The 22,131-nt window shown below is 38.2% G+C and overlaps 1 protein-coding gene across 3 annotated transcripts in view; it reads left to right on the forward strand.

The window, feature by feature from the left end:
* The window catches only part of ITPRID1 (ITPR interacting domain containing 1), a 119,629-nt gene that overhangs the window by 71,297 nt on the left and 26,201 nt on the right, over window positions 1-22,131 (forward strand). For all 3 annotated transcript variants that reach the window (XM_079932619.1, XM_079932621.1, XM_079932620.1), the window contains exons 2-3: window positions 8,795-8,840; window positions 21,039-21,180. In XM_079932619.1, the coding sequence (XP_079788745.1) occupies window positions 21,039-21,180 (142 nt within the window). In that variant the 5' untranslated portion in view covers window positions 8,795-8,840. The remainder of the gene's footprint in view (window positions 1-8,794; window positions 8,841-21,038; window positions 21,181-22,131) is intronic.

Here is a 22,131-nt window from a genome sequence, read left to right on the forward strand (position 1 = left end):
TTTTACAGGAGAATGATATATTAGAAACCAAGATCTGGGAACTATACATGCTTATTACTACTGGGTGTTTTGCTTCTAGGCCCTCTCAGCTGACAGAGGGAGGAAATATATATGTGTATGCTAACTCATCTATATAAACATATGTATAAATATTTCCATATGTAACTATCTGTATGTATATTAAGCTAACCATGAGTTAATACTGTTGTCCTCAACTCTAATCCATTACCACCTGGGTTGTTCTAGCCTCTTCCCCTTGTTTATTTGTAAATTTCCACTCCAACTGTGAGAAACCTGGCTGTCACATTGTTTGTTTCTTTTCCCTTTTATTTTCACTTAGCCTGGCTAAAGAGTTATCCCTTTTATTGATCTTTTCAAATAACCAGTTTTTGGTTTCATTGATTTTTCTCTATTGTTTTCCTGTTTTTCAAGATTTTTGCTCTTATTTTTATTATTTCTTTTCTTCTGCTTGCTTTAAGCTTACGTTGCTTAGATTATAGATCTTTATTATTTTCTAAAATATGTATTTAATACTATAAATTTCCTTCTAAGCACTGCTTTTGCTACGTCTTACAAATTTTGATAATTGTGGTAAGTTGTATTTTCATTTTCATTTAGTTCAAAATATTTTTAAACCTAAGATTTCTTCTTTAACCCAGGTGTTATTTAGAATTGTGTTGTTTAATCTTCAAATATTTTGAGATTTTATAGTTATGTTTCTGTTACTGATTTCTAGTTTGATTCTATTGTGGCGTGAAAACACACTTCATGTGATTTCTAGTCTTATAAATTTATTAAGGTACATTTTATGACCCGGAATGTGGTCAACTTTGTTGAATGTTCTATGTGAGCTTGAGAAGAATATGTATTCTCCTATAGTTGAATGAAATTTTCTGTACATTTCAACAGGATCAAGTTGGTTAATAGTGCTGTTCAGGTCACCAGTACCCTCACTGATTTTCTGCCTGCTTTGTGTATCAATTACTGAAAGAGGGGTGGTGAAATCTCCAACTATAATAGTGGATTTGCCTATTTCTCCTTTCAGTTATATCAATTTTCACCTCGTGTATGTTTATGCTCTTGTGTTAAGGGCATATGTTACCTGGTCCAAGCTCTACTGCTCACTGCATGACAGGCCAATAAATCAAGAGACAAGTTGTTGGGGCAAAGGATAGCGATTTTATTTAGGACGGCAGCAGACCAAGAAAGTGATGGACTCGTGAACCATCTCACCTGAGTTAGAAGTGAGGCTTCTTTTATACTAAAAGAGGAGAGGGTGTGGCTGGTTGTTTCAGACATCTTGGTGCCAGCCAGACTCTGGAGGGGATGTGATAATTCTTTGTTCTTACAGCTGCCCACATAGGTCTGATCACAATGTTCCTAAAAACCTTCAAAAAGACAAATGTTATTTTCTGTTCTGCAACTTTTTATCTCTATATGAATGAAAAGTGTTACGCCTTTAAAGGTCAAGCCTGGGAGGCAGAGCCTTGAGAAAGGGTTATTATGTATATTCCAGGCTATAGGCAACGTTATTTTACTGTTTGAAGAGAGAAAGGTGCAGAGCCATCATGACTAAGCACAGGCAACAGAGCACAAAGGTTAGAACTAAAGGAATTGAGCCAATATGGAGTCAGATTTGTTGTCTGTTACACATACACATTTAGAATTGTTATGTCTTCTGGAGAATTTATACCTTTATCATTACATGATGCCGATATTTACCCCTGATAATCTTCCTTGTTCTAAAGTCCATTAGACCCTTAACATATTAATCATAGTTATTTTACATTTCTTATCTGATTATTCCAACATTTGTATCATTGATTTTGGTTCTGATAATTGTTTTACCTCTTTAGACTGTGTTATTTCTTCCCTTGTAATTTTTTGTTGAAAGTAATACATGTTGTATCAGGTAATAAGAACTGAAGTAAATAGCCTTTAGTGTAAGAATTTATGTTATTTGACCAGAGATTGGGCTGTATTTAATGTTAGCTATGGCTATAGATGCCAGAGGCTTTCAAATTCCTCTAGTGTCTTGGTTTTTTGTCTCCCATCTTGACTTTGATTTTCCCCAAGTACTCCTCAGAGAGAGAGAAAGAGAGGAGAGGGAGAAAGAGAGAGAGAGATTGTAGATTTTTAAGTTGTAATCCACTATGATTATATCAGAACTCTGTTGGTATGTTAGTAGAATGTGGGGGAGAGGATGCATTCTGCAATCTTCTGATTAGATCTCAGTGTTTTAGTGGGTCTCTGTGTTGGGGCTGAGACTTTCACAAGTGTTTCTCCAATAGTATAGCTTCTTCCTTCCTGCTCCTATTGCCATACCTGGCAGCAGCATTCCCAATCTATTTCCTTGAAGCCCTGACCCCTATTGACTATGTTTTTTCTTAGGTGAGACAAGAAATCTGAAGTGGTCTAGAGTAGGAGGAATGCTTTTCCACAACTGGGGTGAGGTTCTGGCAAAATATTTTCTCTTGGAGAACAGGCCTTTGTTATGGAGAAGGATCTGAGCATATTTCACAATGATTACTCTTCCCCTACTGCTCCCAGAGCCATGAGAGTCTCTTTCTTGCATCCTCACTGTGAGAACCTGGTGGGTTTCCTGAAGGTGAAGTTCACAAAAATGGGAGAGATTCTCTTGGACCGCATCCCTTAGAGATCTTAGGTGCTGTCCAACTGTGCCATATTCACTGTGCTCATGGTGTGGAATAGTAGGGTTTCTTACTTACTAACTCTATAAGGTTTGTTGATGTAAATGGTAGTTGTAAGGGTGTTGGTTCTTCTTGAGCCACTGAGTAGCCCTTTGGATTAAAATGGCTTGGAGCTATTAGCCTAGGCAATACTGAGTACATTCTAGGTTAGGAGATCCACGAAGGGAATATGACAATGGGCAGTGTAGGAAGTACATGTTAGTAATATATCAACTATTCAGTTATGCTGAAATTGTTGAGTACCCAAGACAGTGTAGAGACAAGATGAGTCCACTCACTCTTTTCAATGAGATATCCCTGGGTATTTGGTACTCTCCCTTACAACCAAACATTGTGGGGCTTTGTAGAGAAAGGGGCAAAATCAGTGCCCACTTCCTCTATTACTGTCAAGTAATCCTGTTCAGTTTTTTGGACATTTACTGAGCAGTTATTTATTTCCTATGAGCAAGATAACTGGGAATAGTGTCCAGCTGCCTGGTGTGTTCTCGAAAACTTCAAGTATACCATTAGTTTGCATTCCCCAAATACCATTAGTTTGCATTCTGAGGGCATTTTATGCCTCAGTTAGAGCAATGAGCAATGCACAGCCACTGTTTTGAGTCATGACTAGTGGTCCCATTTTAGGATTAAAGACTAGAGAGCTGCCTCCATTTTGTTACTTTTCTATATGGTCAGATTTAACATATTCATTGTTAAAAAGCAATTTCAGTTCCTTACTGACTTTCATCTACTCTGAAGAGTGGGTAATCTGAGTCATTAGAATGTATATTTTTCCCCGTGGGGATCAGTAAAGAGAGGTAGTAAAGAAAGTTTTTTTGTTGCCAGTAGTAATGCAACCCATAAACTTCTAAAATATATCTTGAATTGCTATTTTTCTAAAAAAACTTCATTCATCTATTCTCTGTTATCTTAGGCTATTTTACATGATATTTTAATTTTTGTTTATATCTCTATCTCCATCCTAAAAAAGAGCCCTTAATTCAAGGAGAATGTCTCATTTTTATATCTATAGTACCTAGAAGAATGCCAGCCCAGAGAGCCTGCTCAATAAATACTCACTGAGATGAAATTAAAATGAGTAAGATTCTAGTTTAATTTGAAATCCGGCCTAGATGTCATTACTGAGCTCTAGACCTATATATCCAAACTCCCTGCATAATTATTATCATTATAGTCATCATTATACATACAATCTCAAAGCATCCAATGATGATTGTATTAAGTTTACAGGCCACTTTTAGGCATTATTGCCATGAACCCTACAATATTTCTGTGAAAGGAGCATCTGTAAAGTAAGTATCTACATTTTACTGATGAGAATACTCAGATTCAGAAATTGAGACCTGCCCATTGTCTCACAGGTAGCAAACATTGGAGCCAGAGCTGGAACTAAGCACCTGTGGCTCTAAGTCCTAAGCAATTTATGTCTTTCCTTTGTCTAATACAGAGGTTTTTTTCAATCTCAATGCTCTTGATATTTGGGACTGAAAAGTTCTTTGTGATGGGGGGAGTGCTCTGTGTATTATAGCATGCTTAACACTATCCTTGGCCTCTACCCATAAGACACTAGTAACATCATCCATCCCACTGTGACAACCAAAAATGTCTTCAGACATTGGCAAAGGTCCCCTTGGGGGCAAAATAAATTCCATTTAAGAATCAGTGGTCTAATAGCAGGCACAATGTGGTAAGTGCTCCATGACAAGCATAAGGAAAATGAGAGTAAAATAGGGGAGTTCCATTCCCGGTGGAGGCAGCATTTGATTTGCATCTTTACTGTAGAAAGATTAAATTGACCTAGCAGGACTTATTGTGATAAGAATGAATACCCAATAGCATGCATGATATGACACATCTAACTCAAAGGGGTAAAAAACAGTAATAAGCATCATTAAAGGTCTTACGTGAAACACCATCTTAATGTCCATCTACTAGACATTAAGAGCTATTTGGAAAACACTTCAATTGATCTTACTAAAGAATGTGGGTCTGATGAGATTCTAGGGAGGCTGAAGGTCTGTCTCCCTCCCCCAGGCTCTGCCTCTGATCATTAAAAACCACCGCCACCATCATCATTCACATGTTCTCTGTAAGTGAAGTTTTCACAGGGTAAAAGTGAGAAGAGTAAAAGTGGGAACATTCCCAATGAGCTGGAAATGTACTAGAAACCACAAGCTCCATGTATAACTCAACAATCAATATATCTTTTAAATGCTTAAGAGTAGAAGGTGAGTATTTGTGTGTAGAAGAACAATGTCAAGAAGCAAAACTGGCCAATCAGGAGAAAGGATGCACTAACCAGAAACAATGATTCTGAAATTCTTCCCTTGGGACACGCTACCTCAGAGTTGCTTTGGAGAACTTATCAATAACAATGCATATTTTCTCATCCCACCCCAGACCTACTGACTAAAATCTCTAGCACTAGGGACTTCCATGCACATTTAGGTTTGAGAAACTTTGAATCAAAAGTTTCAACTGTCTGTTGTGTCTCCTTCTGATAGTTTGAACCCATTAGACATTTCAACAATACAATTGACTCTATTGTAGATTCATCAAGCTGCCTGATGATTGTAACTTGGCTTCTCATGTAGATCAAAGGTTTCAGTTCTCCAGGGCTTACAAGCCCGCTTCTGATTTTGGCACTCTTAATTCTTCCCTTCATCTTGTTCTCCATCTTGGTCTAGGACCTACTTTCACTCCACAGTCCTTCCTGTAGTGAACTCACCTGTCACCTTGGCTTCAATTAGAAGCTATTTTGTTACTGGACATGCATGTAAACCCAGACTTCATTACTGAACACACTCATGTATCCAAACTGCATACTGATACTTCCCCTTGGTGTTTCCATGGGAGCCCCAAACTCTATATTTGTAAACAAAACACACTAGATCCCTTTATAAACCTATACTTGAGAAAAATCTTTGACCACTGTCTTTCCCCACAGAGTGGATCAGTTAATAAGACCTGCTGATTTTTTCTCACACATGGTTCTAAAGTAACTCATGTCTTTAACCATGGGGCTGTGGCTGCAGTCAGTATTGCATCTCACCTGGTCCCCAGCCTCCTGTCTTTAGTCATGTTCCTTCCACTCATTGAATTCTCCATATTAAAGCAAGAGGATCTTTTTTAGCATATAAATCTGATAATGTCACTTCTCACTACCCTCAGAATAAAGTTCAAATCTCTTAATGGAATGCGAAGCCTTTATGATCTGCTTACTCCTTTTCTCACCAGCTATATCACTTGACATTGACTCTTCATATATTATGCAGTAACCATACTTAGACTCTTGCAATTCTTCAAGTGCACCATTCTCTCTCTGGCCCCCAGACCTTTGCACATGCTGTTCCCTCTGCCTGGATCGCCCTCCTTCTCCCCACCCCATGCAGAGGATAGGAGCTTATGTTTACTTACTGGCATTCCTAAGAAGGCTACCCCAGACAAATGGAACCACAAGTAAACTCAGTTAATTGGAAAGACATTAAACTTGTGCCTCTTCTTTTAGCCTGTTTTCCCAGGACGACCCATTAATGGTAGAAGCATTAGGAAAGGGATTCCTGAGACCTTAATTCCAGGGCGTAATATACCAAAAATTCATTTTGTGATATTCTCAAATCACTAGCTTTTCTGGGTCTCACTTTCCTTATCCCTGCCATTGTATTACAGAATTTCCAAAGAGATCAAGGTTATGAGAATGATACACTTATTGAAAATATGGAAAATATATGGATTTTCCAGTCGCATTATTGCCCTACCCTCATCTCCCTACTAATTGGAGCACCCCCTTTAGCTTATTTCCCTTCTTCTTCACCTCCTTGACTAACTTCTGATCTCCCTTAGGATCAAGCTTAGACTCCATGTTTTCCAGGATGCTTTTTCCAAACCCTCAAACCTGGGCTGAGCACTCTAACTATGAGATTCCATAGAACCCTCTCCTTTTACCCCCCAAAATTTAGCAACTCTATTGTCACTTTGATTTACTTTATTACCTCTCCCATAGGGAGTGAACTCATTCAACTTTAAGTATTTCTTTATTACTAAGGAAGAAATTATTCTGCATGCTAGGGAACAGAATTAGAAGGAAGGTGTTTTATTTGGAAGACTGTTCATAGAATAACAATGTATTGGCTATCAGTTTCCCTTGTTTCACAGACTTTGATACAATATGATATCTTTAATTTTCATGCAGAGAGCTTTTTTAAAAATTCAGTAATGTACACATTATTTTTCCAAATTAGCTATGTCTCTGAAGAGGAATTGATTTTCCCAAGACCATTCTAGTAGGAACTGGGTTAAGATAGGGTCCTATTCTCCTAATTTCTAATGCAGATTTCAATCCATCGTGTACTGCAACTTCCCAATAAGTGATCTACATAAATAATACATATATAAATAATAGGCAACTAAAATATGGCTAGTTGAGGATTTCTTTGTGGGTGCAATTGAATGTCTATTTGCATTAAAAAAAACTCTTATTAAAATGCAAACTGTTAAACTATGGACTCCATTTTCCAAGTGTAGTTCTGCACGTGATACTTCAGTTAAAGTATGCTTTGCCAGTTAGTCTTTGTCCAAGACAAAAGTTCTGCTCTTCCTAGGGCTGAGTGGGTTGTGGATGCCACAGGAGGAAAAGGTGGCTGTGGTGTTATCTCAGGCCTCGAGAGACTCCTGGGCTTCCGAGAGTAAGGGTCTTAGAACCTGGTGGTGAAGAGGTGAGAGAAGCCTAAAAGACAAGAGTTTCTCGCAGGATAGGTTTCTGGCCAGTTTATAGGGCCATTAGCATTCTACCCACTAATATTAGGAGCTCTACAGAGGAACCTCACTAGCTGTCATAGAGGGAGAGGGAAGATTTGATGAGGCCCTTTCCACTCATTCCTCTTGAAGACAACCTCAGCACTCTCCTTTTATATATTGGGGTTCCTGTTTGTTTGAAGTTAAATATAAGTTGAAATGCACACGGTCTTTTCCATCATTTCAAACTCTGCTAATGAAGCTTTTCAAAATGAAGCCTATTTGTTGGCATGCGTGACTCAGGATAGAATAATTTTTAGGGAGTGCTTTAGCATTATGTCTTTCACAAGAATGCACGCTGAATGTGACTGTGAAATTTAATTTTTTTTAATGAGGCCAATAATGTGCTTATTTACCTTTCTAAAATGAAATTGTCTGATCTTTCAACTAAAATACTTCATAGATACTGAAATTCCATGGAGGATAAGACTGACTGTTAGCCCTTACAGTTTGGTCCTCTTCTTCATGGGTTTGGGAGTATGTGTGTATATTTATGTTCTGTTTGCTCTGAACTTTCCAGTAGAAGTTCCTGTGAATTGAACCTCTCCACCTGGAATATCAAGTTCCAGTGATGTCCTCATTTCCAGTGATGGTTTGCAATGCAAATCATCAGGTTGGTAACACACAGTACCATAACCATGGTAACCAGATGAAGACAGGTTTGCTTTACTTCCTCAGTGAAGTGCTTCCCAGTCTTGCATTCAGACCTGATGCTACTGCCAACAGGTCAGAGGGCATTAAAGGGACAGCAAGAGGATTCATAGAAATAAAAACACAACTGGAACCATTGTATCCATTCTCTACGCATTCCTCTGAGTCCAGGACTTCTTACTAATGACTTCTGCTATTCCTAACTAGTACTTTCTTGCTGCTTTCTTTCCTTAAAAGGGAGGGTAAAGGGAATCACTACATATCTTTATCCCCAACTTGACCACGGATCTTTGCAAGCAGACTGTCCTGGCTTTCTATGACTAACTTTTAAATAGGCACAAATAAAAACCTAGATCACAGTTCTGTCACAAAGGCTGTTTAATGTTAGCAGCTTTGATGCTCAAGGAGACAGGAAAGCATCCAAGACCACTACAAACACTTTTTGAGAACAACTACAGCAAACTAACTACAAGGGCCACTTCTCTGCTGAGATTCCTTTCTTCTGGTAGAGTAACTTTTATCATTTGTTTGTTTGTTTGTTGTGGGGGAGGGGATATTAGTTCTCTGTTCTCATTTTCTCTCAGTTGGAATGAAAGGGCAGCTGTGGCATGTTCTGAAACTTTTTTTTTTACCTGCAGCTGTGTGACGGAGTGATTCCTAGGAAGAGAGACTATTAGCAATAAGGTAAGAAATCTAATCGTCATGGGTTCTGGCCCGGATGATTTCAGCATCCCTGTGACTGCCTGGGTGGCTGCCATTAACACAGAAAGGTCTAAAACACAGGGGATGGGAATGCTCTAGGCTCAAAATGGTTAGCTTATTTCTTCTATGTTGTGAATACTATTTCAAGCAATGTTTCTGAGATGCAGAAATTATATTTCCATCCTTTTGTATCTATTGTTTGTATCTTGGATCATTTGTGTCACTTTTCCCTTACTCTCTGAAGGAAGTCTAATTCATTAAGATGAAGCAAAAGAGTTACACTCTTTGGCTTTTAACTAATCAGTTAATTCACTAAATATGAAAACTGAGCTTGATGTGCTCAGGCCATGTGGGCTTTCCGGTACAGGTGGAAACTGCTGTAGAAGTGAAAACTTCTTTTGCAAGAGTAGAGAAAGCTGATTCAAGGATAGGCTTGCCAGATAAATACAAGACACCCAGTTAACATTTGAATTTTAAATAGACAGCAAGATTTTTTGGTATGAATAGGTCCCAAATAATGTACGACCCATACTTATGCTAAACTATTTATTTTTTACCTGAAATTTAAATGTAACAGAACACCCTGTATTTTTTAGTTGACAAGCCAGGCAATTTGATTCAGGGATGAAAATTGAAGAATTGTAAGGAAAAAAAAAAAGAGTATGCATTTTTCTCACTATAAACCTTTCACGGGGCTTCCCTGGTGACGCAGTGAGAATCTGCCTGCCAATGCAGGGCACACGGGTTCGAGCCCTGGTCTGGGAAGATCCCGCATGCTGTGGAGCAACTGGGCCCGTGAGCCACAGCTGCTGAGCCTGCGCATCTGGAGCCTGTGCTCCGCAACAACAGAGGCCGCGATAGTGAGAGGCCCGCGCACCATGATGAAGAGTGGCCCCCGCTTGCCACAACTAGAGAAAGCCCACGCACAGAAACAAAGACCCAACACAGCCATAAGTAAATAAATTAATTAATTGAAATAAAAAACAACCTTTCATTATAAAGTTCCGTCAAAAGATCACCTACTTATCAGTCTTATTATGTTAGGAAATGATTTAATAGTGGGACTCAAACCTTAAAAGGAGGAAGCAATGGTCAAAAATAATCATAATGAGTCAGCTATTCTCACGCTAATGAATTTCTATCTGAAAATCTAATATGGTAACTCATTCTCTTTTTAGTTTTCCTTTTCTTAAATAATAATGACATTACATTTACATTTTTTAGTCATTCATAGATTTTCTATTTTTGGATTGCCTGATCATTACACTGCTTCTACTTCCATGTATCTTTTTCTTTTTGATTTGTAATTGCATGTCATACATTAAGGATATGAAAACTTTTAATGTCACATATACTGCAAATATTTTTACATTTTTTAAAACATTTTGACATGTTTACTATTTTTGCCACAGTAAATTTAAAAATTTTATCTGGTGAAATCCATCATGATTTCCCTTCATTGCCTTTGGTGTCATTTCTCTGCAGGCTTTTACAACCTCAAGATTAGAAAAAATACAATATTTTATTCTAGGACTATTTGTATTTCATTTTTTCACATTAAATCATTAACACTATTGAAATTTATTTTGATGAATTGTTTAGGACTCTTTTTCTTTTGTTTTATTTTTTGTTTTTTAATTAACATTTAATTTAGAAATAATTGTAAATTCACATACTGTTGGTTGTAAGAAATAGTACAAAGTCTTCCTGCCTTAATGCAGGAATCTTTTTCACAATGCATACATAACTTATTTCTGCATATGCAGATTTTATCCGGGAAGAGTTTGTCTTCCCAACACAGTCAGTGGGTACGAAGCTGTAATATCATGACAGTTTCTTAAGATCATTTATAATGAATAAGATCTGTTCCCTTTGCTACATTCCCTGAGATTTTATGGTTATGATCACAGTGGGAAGGGAACAATGATGGCATCTCTGATACCAAAGGAGTAAAGAATACTGCTAGAATTTGCCTCTGTAAGAAGTCTAGGAGGAAAGCGTGTTTAGGGACAAGAGTTGGCTTAAATCTTGATCTCTTCTCTTCACTATCAGCTATTTCTTTGTGAATACTTTCTCATTTATATAATTAAGATCTTTACCATCGTGTTAGTTTCCTATTGAACTGAAATATGATGCAGTTTTTATTGTGTAACAGTATACTTTTAAACTTGAGTTGTATGCACCTAAAGATCTTAAAGCAAATTGCTGGACCAGTCATTTGCAAAGGTTATTAGGAAAGGTAGATGGAAGGAAAGTGTGATAGAGCCCAACTATATGGCTGATTCACTTTGTTGTACAACAGAAACTAACACAGTATTGTGAAGCAATTATACTCCAATAAAGATCTATTAAAAAATCTTTTTTCATAAATAAAAGATGTTTTTAAAAAGAGAGAGAAATAAACATCTGCATTGGTCAGCTTTCTCCAGAGAAATGAAACAGAACATAGATACAGAGATATGTAGATAGATACAGACATAGATATATGCAGAGAAAAAATATCTCTACCTACCTATCTATGTGTCTGTCTATCTATTTGTCGAGAGATTTATTATAAGGAATTGCCTCACACAATAACGGAACTTGAGAAGTTCCATGATATGTCATCTGCCAGCTGGAAACCCAGGAAAGCTGGTGGTGAGGTTCCCATCTGAGTCCAAAACTCGAGAACCAGGAGCGTCAATAGTATAAATCCGACTTCCAAGCAGGAGGAGACTCATGTCCCAACTCAATCAATCAGGCAGAGAAAAAGAACTTTCCCTTCACCTTTTTCTTCTGTTCAGGCCCTCAGCAGATTGAATGATACTCATCCACAGTGGGGAGAACAGTCTGCATTACTCAATCTACTGAGTCAAATGCTAATCTCTTCCGGAAACACCCTCACAGACACACCCAGAAATAATAATTAGCCAGCTGTTTGGGCACCCTGTGGCCCAGCGAAGTGAACACATAAAATTAATCATCACACCATCATATAAGATGCCACAAGATTTCAGTAAGTTAACACTGAAGAACATCTGTTTAATTGTTGCAAAGTCACCGGTTAATAGCCCTTTGGTAAAATTTATGCTATCATTGCTTACATGTATTTTGAACCCCTTGTCTCGAATGCTTGCCTACCCATTATCCCATCTTCAGGAGCCAGAATGAATACTTTCACTTCCAAGAAGCCTTTTCTTATGCCCCTAAAAGAACGTTTTCCTCTTTTAATTTTTGAGAACAGTTGTACTTCTTTTAAAATGCATATTCTGCTTCACAATATGTAGTTAATAAATGCTATTTGTTATACTGTAAGCTCCTCAAAGTTTCTTTGTACACAGTAGACAGTAAAATACTGAACTGAATTGAATTAGTAGATATCATTATTGAATTTATTTAACTTATAGTTCATTTATACCATGTGCTTTTATGAGCAACTACAGGTATACAGTACCTTGCCTAAAATGATGAAGACTACAAAGATGAGTAACTCACAATTCCCACAATTTTGAGCAAAGACAGAGTCCAGGGTCAGAAGTAATTATACATTCATTAAGCAGTTATTGCTAATCACCTATCATTATCCATGTCCTAGACTAAGTATCATGGATACAAAAATGAGGAAGTCATGGTCCTTGTCCCCAACAAGTCCATTTAGATGAGTGAGAAAGGCAGAAGTGTAAAAAAACTACTTAACTTGAGTGTGAAGAGTGCTACAATAAGGGGTCACACAGTTTGCTGTGAGTTCCAGAAGGAGGCTGGGGCGGGAGTGGAGAGTGATAAGGAGAAAAAGTTCTACAGAATAAGTTCTGTTTGAACTCAATGAGATGGTATCCAGTAAGGAGAAGGGGCAGCACTATAGAAGGATCTGTACCCAGTGGGATCAGAGAGGAGGGCACATTTGGGAAAAAGTAGTTCTGTGTATCCAGAATATGATGTACATGAAGGAACCTAGGCTGCAATTATGTTGAAATGGGAGACCAGAAGTAGTGCATAGATGCCCCCACATCCTTTCATCCTCCCCCCCTAGCATGAAGCAAAGCAAATGTTTAGAAGACAAGAGTAGAAATGATGACAAAGGAGGGGATCATTGAGAAATAAAAATCTCTTTAAAGCTGGAAAGGGATTGGAACAGAGCTAGCAGTAGATGGATCATTCGATCCAACTTTACCAGCCTCAGAGTCATTTCAAGTTTCCAGGAAGCTGTATATAAGGTTCTTGAAATAATAATCTTTTGCGTATTTTCCCCAGCAAAAGAGGAAAACTCCAAGTCCAAGAGAACTGACTTTGGGTTCCAACTTGGGCACAACTGCCTTGTCTTTAGATCCAGCTTGCTCCTAAATGGCAGGAGTGAGCACCCTTCACATATTTCCTGGTGGGAGGAAACCACCCACAGAACAAGTCATCACAGACTGCTTGTTCCTCCCAGCAGAGTGATGACAGAACACTCTATTCCCTCTACTTCACTGAATCATTTGGGAACATTTACAAGTATTTGTGGGACTTTGATACTTGGATAGGTAGGAAGAGCAGAAGGGCATTCCTGGCTTGGGTTTGTTGCTTGAGTTTTTGAGTGGTCTTCCAAACTTGTGAGTAATAGGAACAATGTTTTATTCTTCTCACTTTTATAGTTTTGATGAATATAGCTTTAAAATATTTTTTAAATATGAGCTCCATTGGTCAAATATTAAACAGTTTGTGTGGAGGCTAGAAATTGAATAATCGACTGATGGAATTATCTCATCTCATCCAATTCTCTCATATCATGCAAGAAGAAATTACATCCCAAGACAACTTGAAACTACATGCCCAATGTCATATACCAATTAACTATTTGTTGATTAATTTCCCTGGTGATGAATTAATATCTTTCATCTGCTTGTTAGCTGTTGGAAGGCTCATAAGAGAAGAGTAGAAAAAGGTATCTACTTAGATAGTTTTGGTCAAAATGGCAGAAGTGGGCATCAAGTGATGACAGAAAATTCTGCTTCAAAATGGTGATGTTATATATATATATATATATATATGCATGTGTGTGTGTATATATGAATATATATATAAAAACTTATCACTTTTAAAATTCAGATCCACAGTGCACTATTCCCTGATTCTGTATACCCATTCCTGGCAAGTTGCACCTTCTGATAAGTTGTTTAACTGCTAAATACCAAACCATTCTTAATCATTTCATAACCAGATTTTCTTTGATATTCTCAATCCCTTGTTGGCATTCATTCAGTCAGTCAACAAACATACATTATCTTTTCCACATAATTATGATATGAGAGCTAAGATCTCTGTCCTGAAAAAGAGATGGTTAAGCAGAGTTGTTAAACAGACATTAAGCAGACTTATAAAACAATGTAAAAATACTTTAATAGTGATTTACACTGAACTATGGAATTAGAGAGTAGCAGTTAAAGCCGCACTCATGTAGGGAGAGCAAGTAGATAGAGAGGATGAGAGACGGCTGAGGACTGTGGTATAGACCATCCATAATTTAGAGGTTGGAAAGGAGAAAACCAGCAAAAGAGCTTGAAACAAAAAAAAGCTTTGAGTGAGATAGGAGGAAACCTGGGAAATTGTGGTATTAAGAAACAAATGAAAAGACTGTTTCCATTAAGAGGAAGGGGTCAGCTATATCAAATGCTGCTGAAAATTCTAAAATGATAAGAACTGATAGTTGACCATTATTATGCTGATTTGAGTGGGTTATAAAGAGAATGGGAGGTGTAGATGGGAATCTTTGCTATGATCCACGTGAAACTACAAGTTCTGATTCACATCAGGTTGATACCAGTGAAGGTGGTTGGTCTGAGATATACTGCAAGGGCTCCTTTGTCTGTCTGTCTGTCTGTCTGCCTCTCTCTCTCAATTTAATGGCTTGATGTGCGATGTGAAAGGAACAGAGGAATCAAGGAAGACTCACAAGTTCTTGGCCTGAGCAACTACTTGAATAGCGGTGCTATTTATTGAGACAGACACTGTAATAGATGCAGGTACGTGGGAGGGTCATGTAGAAGTCAAGGAAAGAACGAAGAATTCAGTGCGGTACATATTAAATTAAAGCTGTCTATAAGTATCTAAGTGGAGATGTCACGTAACTGGGAATACCCCATTCTGAGTCTCAGGGACCTTATTCTGAAGCTGTGGACCAGATTTGGAAACGTGAATTTGGGAATCATCATCGGTTGAATTGAAAGGGTCAATGGAGGATTATTTTAAGATGGGAAACATTATACCATGTTGTAAGCTGAAGGGAATGACCCGGTGATTGTGCCCAGGCAAAGATGTGAGCAGAATAGTGGTGACAGGGGATGCTTGAAACTGGGATTTAAAAGGATGTTCATTTACAATGTTGAAGTATGAGAATCAAGTAGAGTGAAGGATTGTTGAGAGTGGGCAGATTTTTTTTAATTGGAGTATAGTTGATTTACAATATTGTTAGTTTCAGGTGTACTGCAAAGTGATTGTTATACATGCATATATATATAATATTTATATGTATTTTTTTCAGATTCTTTTCCCTTATAGGTTATTATAAAATAGTGAGTATAGTTCCCTATGCTATACAGTAGGTCCTTGTTGATTATCTATTCTATATATAGTAGTGTATATGTTTAATCCCAAACTCCTAATTTATCCCTCCCCTCCTTTCCCCTTTGGTAACCATAAGTTTGTTTTCTGTGTCTGTGGGTCTATTTCTGTGTTGCATATAAGTTTACTTCTATCTTTTTTTTTTTTTGGATTCCACATATAAGTGATATCATATGATATTTGTCTTTGTTTGGCTTACTTCACTTAGTATGATAATCCCTAGGTCCATCCATGTTGCTGCAAATGGCATTATTTCATTCTTTTTTATGGTTGAGTAGTATTCCATTTTATGTATATACACCACATCTTCTTTAGCCATTCATCTGTCAATGAACATTTAGGTTGCTTCCATGTCTTGGCTATTGTAAATAGTGCTGCAGTGAACATTGGGTGCATTCTCTTTTCAAATTGTGGTTTTCTCCAGATATGAAAAGTGGACAGATTATTAAACTGAGTGCTCAGTTGTTGATAAGTCATCTAGATTGATAATGAAATCTTCCAGAAAGATGACAGAAATACCATCTTAAAAGTTTCAGTAAATGGGGCAAATGTCCTAGATGTTGATGTCCTACATAGTCTGATAGCATGTTCTTCAAAGGACAGAGGAAACAAGATCTGAAAGCAGCAATGAAGAACATGAAGGAAATTTACACCATCTTCAAGACTATGTTCCTAATTCAATGGGCAAAAAAGAAAAAGCCACAACTTGAGACAGTGAGAAAGGAAGCTGTGTCCAGGTTTCAATTAGAGAAAGAATTGAAGGGACATTCAGTGAAGAGCTTCAGATAAAGGGGATTTGGTGGGTTCTAATCCATGAATTCCAGAGGGCACAAGGATTAGGAGAGTCCTGAAAGGGTGGGAGATTGGGCCGGATGAGGCAACATTCACTGCCATATGAACATGGCTCTAGGGCATGATGGGATTAATCCTGTGGTCTCCTAGGGCAAGAAGTGTAAATCAGTTCTCTTTGAGTGTCAGCCTCTGAGTACTGATCTCTTAGTTTGTGAAGAGAGGTGAGTGGTACTGAGGCTCATGGTAATTATCTTTTTGAGAATATAAGGAGCTCTGGGGGCTTCCTTTTCAAATGTCTGTGAATGGCATTACAGCTGGAAAAGGGACAGGTCTTCCTGGAGCCCATGGCTCTATGTAGACTTCTCTTAAATCCTGCTACTAGGGAAGGCATTACACATGGAAGATGGAGGGGAGAAAGGCAAGCCTGGATACTATATGAGATCTTACGAAGGCTTGAACAAAGGCTGTGATAACAAGAATCCAGAGGGAGACATAGAGATCGTGAGTTCCCTTGTGGACCCAGAATGCCTTGGGGCTGTTCTTTCATTATGAAGTTCTCTTCTTGACCACAGGGCTCATTCAGAAGTGGTAGCCAAGGCTAGAGCTACAGCCTGTAGTTATAACCTTGAAATTAAGTCCATAGTTAAGGGAATTTCCAAACTCTGATATGAACCTGTAACTAGTCTCAGGGAAATCTGCATTCTCATGGTCACAGAATTATTTTATTCTCATACTCCCCAAATATATCTACTTCTCAATTACCCAAACTAAGTAATCTCAAGATGACATGGGTTATCTACAAAATAAGTGTCAAATTTATCTCCTGTGAGAAAAACTATTGCATTAGTTGTTGATTCATCTTCTTTACTTGACAGTTCTTGCCAGAACAATAAGAGGCAACATAAAGAAGAGAAGAAAAAAGAAAAAAAAAAATTGACCAATATGGGTATTGATTGTTCTATATACATTTTTCATTAAATTTTCCCAACAACCCTATGAAGTTACTATTTCATACTCGTTACAGAGATGAGGAAACAGATTATCAGAGGAATTTGAAATTTTCCCCAAGGAGATGTCAGAAAAGCAGCAGAGCTGATTAAAACTTGGAGTTATCTGATCTGAAAACACTTGCTCTTTTAACCACATACCAACCAAGAATACTAGCTAAGCCAACTGCACGTTCCTTTCCCAAATAACCAAGCAAGCAACTAATAGTTAAAGATTATTTACTCTGGGTAAAATGCTGTGCTGGGATCTATGAGAAATACAGAGGTCAATAAAGCACAACCTCTATTCCGCAGTAGGAACTACCAATTTGGCAAGACAACCTGTTTGCGTAGAGGTGCAAAAAGTTAAATAATTCCAGAGGACAAAGGTGGGATCATTACCACTGCTCTGAGTATCATGTATGGTTGAATTTGCTCAAGTGAAAGAAAATGTGATGTAATATTAATGTAACAAAGCCAATTTTTTCTCATTTTGACTATTTAAAAAATTTTGAAACTCTGATAACATTTCAGTACGTTACTTTTTGTCTCTTCAATACATTGGTTTCGGTCTTGTTTTGTTCTTGCAAAATTGAGTTCTTGATGCATATATAGTTTCACATCCTCTTGTTTTTTTCAGTTAAACTAGATAATATAAGAAATATCCCGTGTTAATGGCAGTTCTTTATACACATAACGATTAATGACATAGTAATCATAATACAAGGGAACTGAAGAGAGAGGAGGGCCTCTCAGGCACAGGAGGCAACGCAATCCAGAATGAGGATTCACTTTGGGCCAAGTCAGAGCTGGCAAGACTTAGGTTCCAAGCGGTCCTGGGGAGGGGTTAACTAGATGAGTCAGCAGAGGCCACATGACATAACTTCTGCCCTGTCAGTCCACTGGACTATTTGGGCCTTCCACCTGATTTGTGTCCCTTTCCAAAGGACTCTCTGTGGGTCAAGCCAGTGGATGCCAAAGCAAGGTTTTCAAGCATCAGAGAATACATTTCCAGAAGCAGATTTGTTTACTAACTGGGAAGGCATCCACTATAACAGAGGGAACAAATGAGTTTTTCTTTACAAACCTGTCCCTGACCCTTGCTTTTAGCAAGGGTTCCCACTTTCCTTGGCAAGCTTTTTCCTGCTCTAAAGCCAAGTACAGCTGAGCAGGCAGGGAGCGTATCCTCACTGGCTGTGCAAGGCTGGTGGCTGAGGTCACACATGCCATGGTAGAATGGAAGTTTGGGGATATATGAATAAAGCAGCACCATTATCTAAAATCTGGATGACTTTTACAGTGTTGTGTTTGAGAAAGTGGTAGCTAGGTGAAAATTCAACATTATAGTACAGAAGCAGCAATTTGAGGACTGAACTGCTTGACAGTCCTTGCTGCCACTACAAAGCAAAATCTTCGTGCTAAACAGAAACTGACTTTCAGCTGAGGTCAGTGGAGGAGCAAGATTACTGGGGGAATCTTATTTTTTTGTAATACATTATTCTTTCCTTCAAGCCCTGATCCTTTATGGAGTCTGATATTTCATGAATGTTGTTGAGCATTTTGGAGGTTTCCTCCTTGTGAGATTTTGTACTGTCAGAGTTGATGCTTTTATTATAATTCACACATACAAGATACAAGGCATTACCAAAGAGACTATTTTTTTACTCAAAAATTAAACAACTAAAAATTAAATGTAGTTTCTAAACTTTATTTTGCCATGTTATGAATTCTAGCATATGAAATAATTCTGTAAATTTTAGAAATATAATCATCTCTGTATGATTTTTGTCTTATGTTATCATAGAAATTTTTATAAACATTTATTTGCTCCCAGAAGATATTCCTAAAGTTAACTTTCTAAAGTTAGCTGGCTAAAAGACCTACCATTAGTATAGATATTAACTATCCACCCTTTGCCTTAAATTTTAATTAATTGAGATTTCTTAATAATTGCTGTTTTAAACATAAAATTAACAGTCATTACAATTAATTTTTGCAGTAATTTATTATTGCAACAGTAATTGTATATTTATAGTTCAACTGAATGACAGAATTTTAATATATAAATCATATAGGAAGACCCTTATTGACAATTGCACCTGGAATGCTCATCTGTAATTAAATGAAAATATTCAAATGTTTATAATAAATCTGAACAACTTGACTTGTTAAAATGCTGATTAGAAATGAGTGTCTACATGTCATGTGATCAGTGATTATGCATAAGTTTAGGGATGCAAGACATGCTGCTGAAGTAGGTATTTGACTATTTGGTCATTTCTCTAAACTTGAAGAATAAACTAATGCAATTTCAAGTAGATGCCATGGAAGGAATTCAGTCACGGTTTAGTGGTTTTGAACTCTAGCTTTGCTACTTTAGTTTTGTACATATTTATTTAGCACCTACTCTATGCTGAGAATTCAATCAAATACTGACAACCAGTAAGAAAGAGGCCTTTGTTCTCTATGTGCTGATAGTCTGGGGAGTTTACACAATTTACACAGCTTCTCTAAACTTCTGTCTCCTACTCTGTGAGCCTCACAACTATATTAATAAATGTCAAATGAGATGATGGGGACAGCCTGTATTTCTTGTGCCATGTAAATAACATATTTATTAACATCCCAATTGTCCCAGCCATCATACAGGGCAGGTAGTGCAGCTTAATTGTCATGGGAACATGCTTAGAGTCCAGAGCCTGGGTTTGAATCCTGGTTGTTGTGTGACTTTGGGTAAGCAATTTAACCCCACTGCTCTTAGATTTACTACAAAATTGTGACAATTAGATTACTTCCGGACTTCCCTGGTGGTGCAGTGGTTAAGAATCCGCCTGCCAATGCAGGGGACACGGGTTTGAGCCCTGGTCCGGGAAGATCCCACATGCTGCAGCACAACTAACCCCGTGCGCCACAACTACTGAGCCTGTGCTCTAGGGTCCGTGAGCCACAACTACTGAGCCCACGTGCCACAACTACTGAAGTCTGCACACCTAGAGCCCATGCTCCACAACAAGAGAAGCCACCACAATGAGAAGCCCGCGCACTGCAACGAAGAGTAGCCCCTGCTCGCGGCAACTAGAGAAAGCCCGCGCGCAGCAACAAAGACCCAATGCAGCCAAAAATAAATAAATAAATAAATAAATTCATTAAAAAAAGCAATGAGATTACTTCCTTCATTGACAATTAAATTAAATAACGGATTATAGAATTCAGCATAGAATCTAGCACATAATAAGTATTCTGCTGAGGTTAACAGTTATTAAAATTCAGTGCAATTGATCCCCAATTAAAAATAAGGGAATGCAGAGAGGTTATATAATTTATTCAAGGCCACACAATAAATTGCAGAGATGAGACTCAGCCAAAGCCCTTATTTTTTACATTTTGGGTCTCTAAACATATTGTCATAGATGTAACTGTTGGATGAATTTGAAAGATACTTATATTATGTTAATCAATGCTTTTAAACTTTCTCCTTGGCTGGGTAGGTCCTCCAGTCCAGTTTCTTTGCTTGCCATCCACATCCCAGACCACCAGATTGAATCCTCCAGAGTGTGGATGTGGCCTGGTGAAGGGTGAGACCACGTTAGTCCTTAGTCTCCAGCTGCCTCTCCATTGAGAAAGAAACAGTTATCTCATTGAGACAGGGACCTTGCTTGGGTAGGTGAGCCAGGCTCCCAAAAATTGTAAAGCTGGGTCCACTCATTGAATTGTGAATCCTGTCGTCCTCTCCCTCTCACTGAGCCAAACCTGAAAGCTGAGCTCTTTGTGTCTAATCTGTTTGTGTGTGTGTTTTTAATTAGCTTGTTGAATTACTCTCTTAAAGATGGCGGAGAAGTCTCAAGGAGACCAGGAAAAGAGCAGGAGAGACATCCTGAGGTCCACCAAGAGGACATGGGCTCCCCTGGATGAGCAGCCGCCCCCTGGCTCTGAGGAGGAGAGCCGCAGTCTCACCTCCCCCATGCTGGGTGAGAACGGGCCCCCAGGGATATTTGAATCCAACCTACTGTGAGTGGTGAGGGTTATGGGGGTTTTGGGCTGGGGGCAAATGATTTTGGAACAAAGATTTGACTTTGAAGATACCAGTATTCCTGGCATGATACCAGAAACTTCTATGAAATGGGCACATCTGACTTCCCCTACAGACACCTAAGACACAGACCTTCTTGATGGAAACAGACCAACTAACGAATGAACTCTGCTTCCTTTCCACTCCAAGATCCCCTCATCCTAAGTCCCCAGGATCATAAAGCTATGTGGAGTCCATGCCAGAGACATGAAGCTTCGTAGGACATCAAACATTTTATTGAAAGGCTTTTATTTGCTGGGTCTTGCACAAGGTGTTGATAATAATTTTAATTGTTTAAAGAGTAATAAGTAAGAAAACACTTCTCCCTTCACTGTGATTTTTTTGTTTGTTTGATTTTTTATGATGTAACTGATGGCGTTTCTTCTTTGCCCACCACCAATTTATTCTATCCCTTCACAGTATCTCAGTTGAAAACTAAGCACCTCCCATGTCCACTTGGCCTTTTTGGTTCACCAGACACCTTGTGAGGGGGTAATTCAGGTACCTCACTGCTTCGTAGGATAAAGTCAAAGAAAATAAGCCCAGAGGAACCTGTAACCAACCAGAATGGAAACAAATATTTACAGGAAAACTGCTTTTATATCCTTTCCTTTTTGCCTGTTGACTATTTGTTGAGCTAGTGGTAAAGATCCACCTTTAAAGACTGGATGCCTTTTTAACACAGGGTGCCTGTGGCAATTCTGGGACTGTAGTGCAATTTGCCCCTGGAATGAATGCAAATTTGGTTCCTAACCTGGCAGAGAACTCCTTGCAAATGAACATCACTGGCTAGCTGCCTTATGGAAATGTGATTCAGTAAGGAGAGGCTCCATGTGATTTATGTCCAACT

The sequence above is a fragment of the Stenella coeruleoalba genome (assembly GCF_951394435.1).
Source record: "Stenella coeruleoalba genome assembly, chromosome: 9".
Taxonomy (NCBI): Eukaryota; Metazoa; Chordata; class Mammalia; order Artiodactyla; family Delphinidae; genus Stenella; species Stenella coeruleoalba.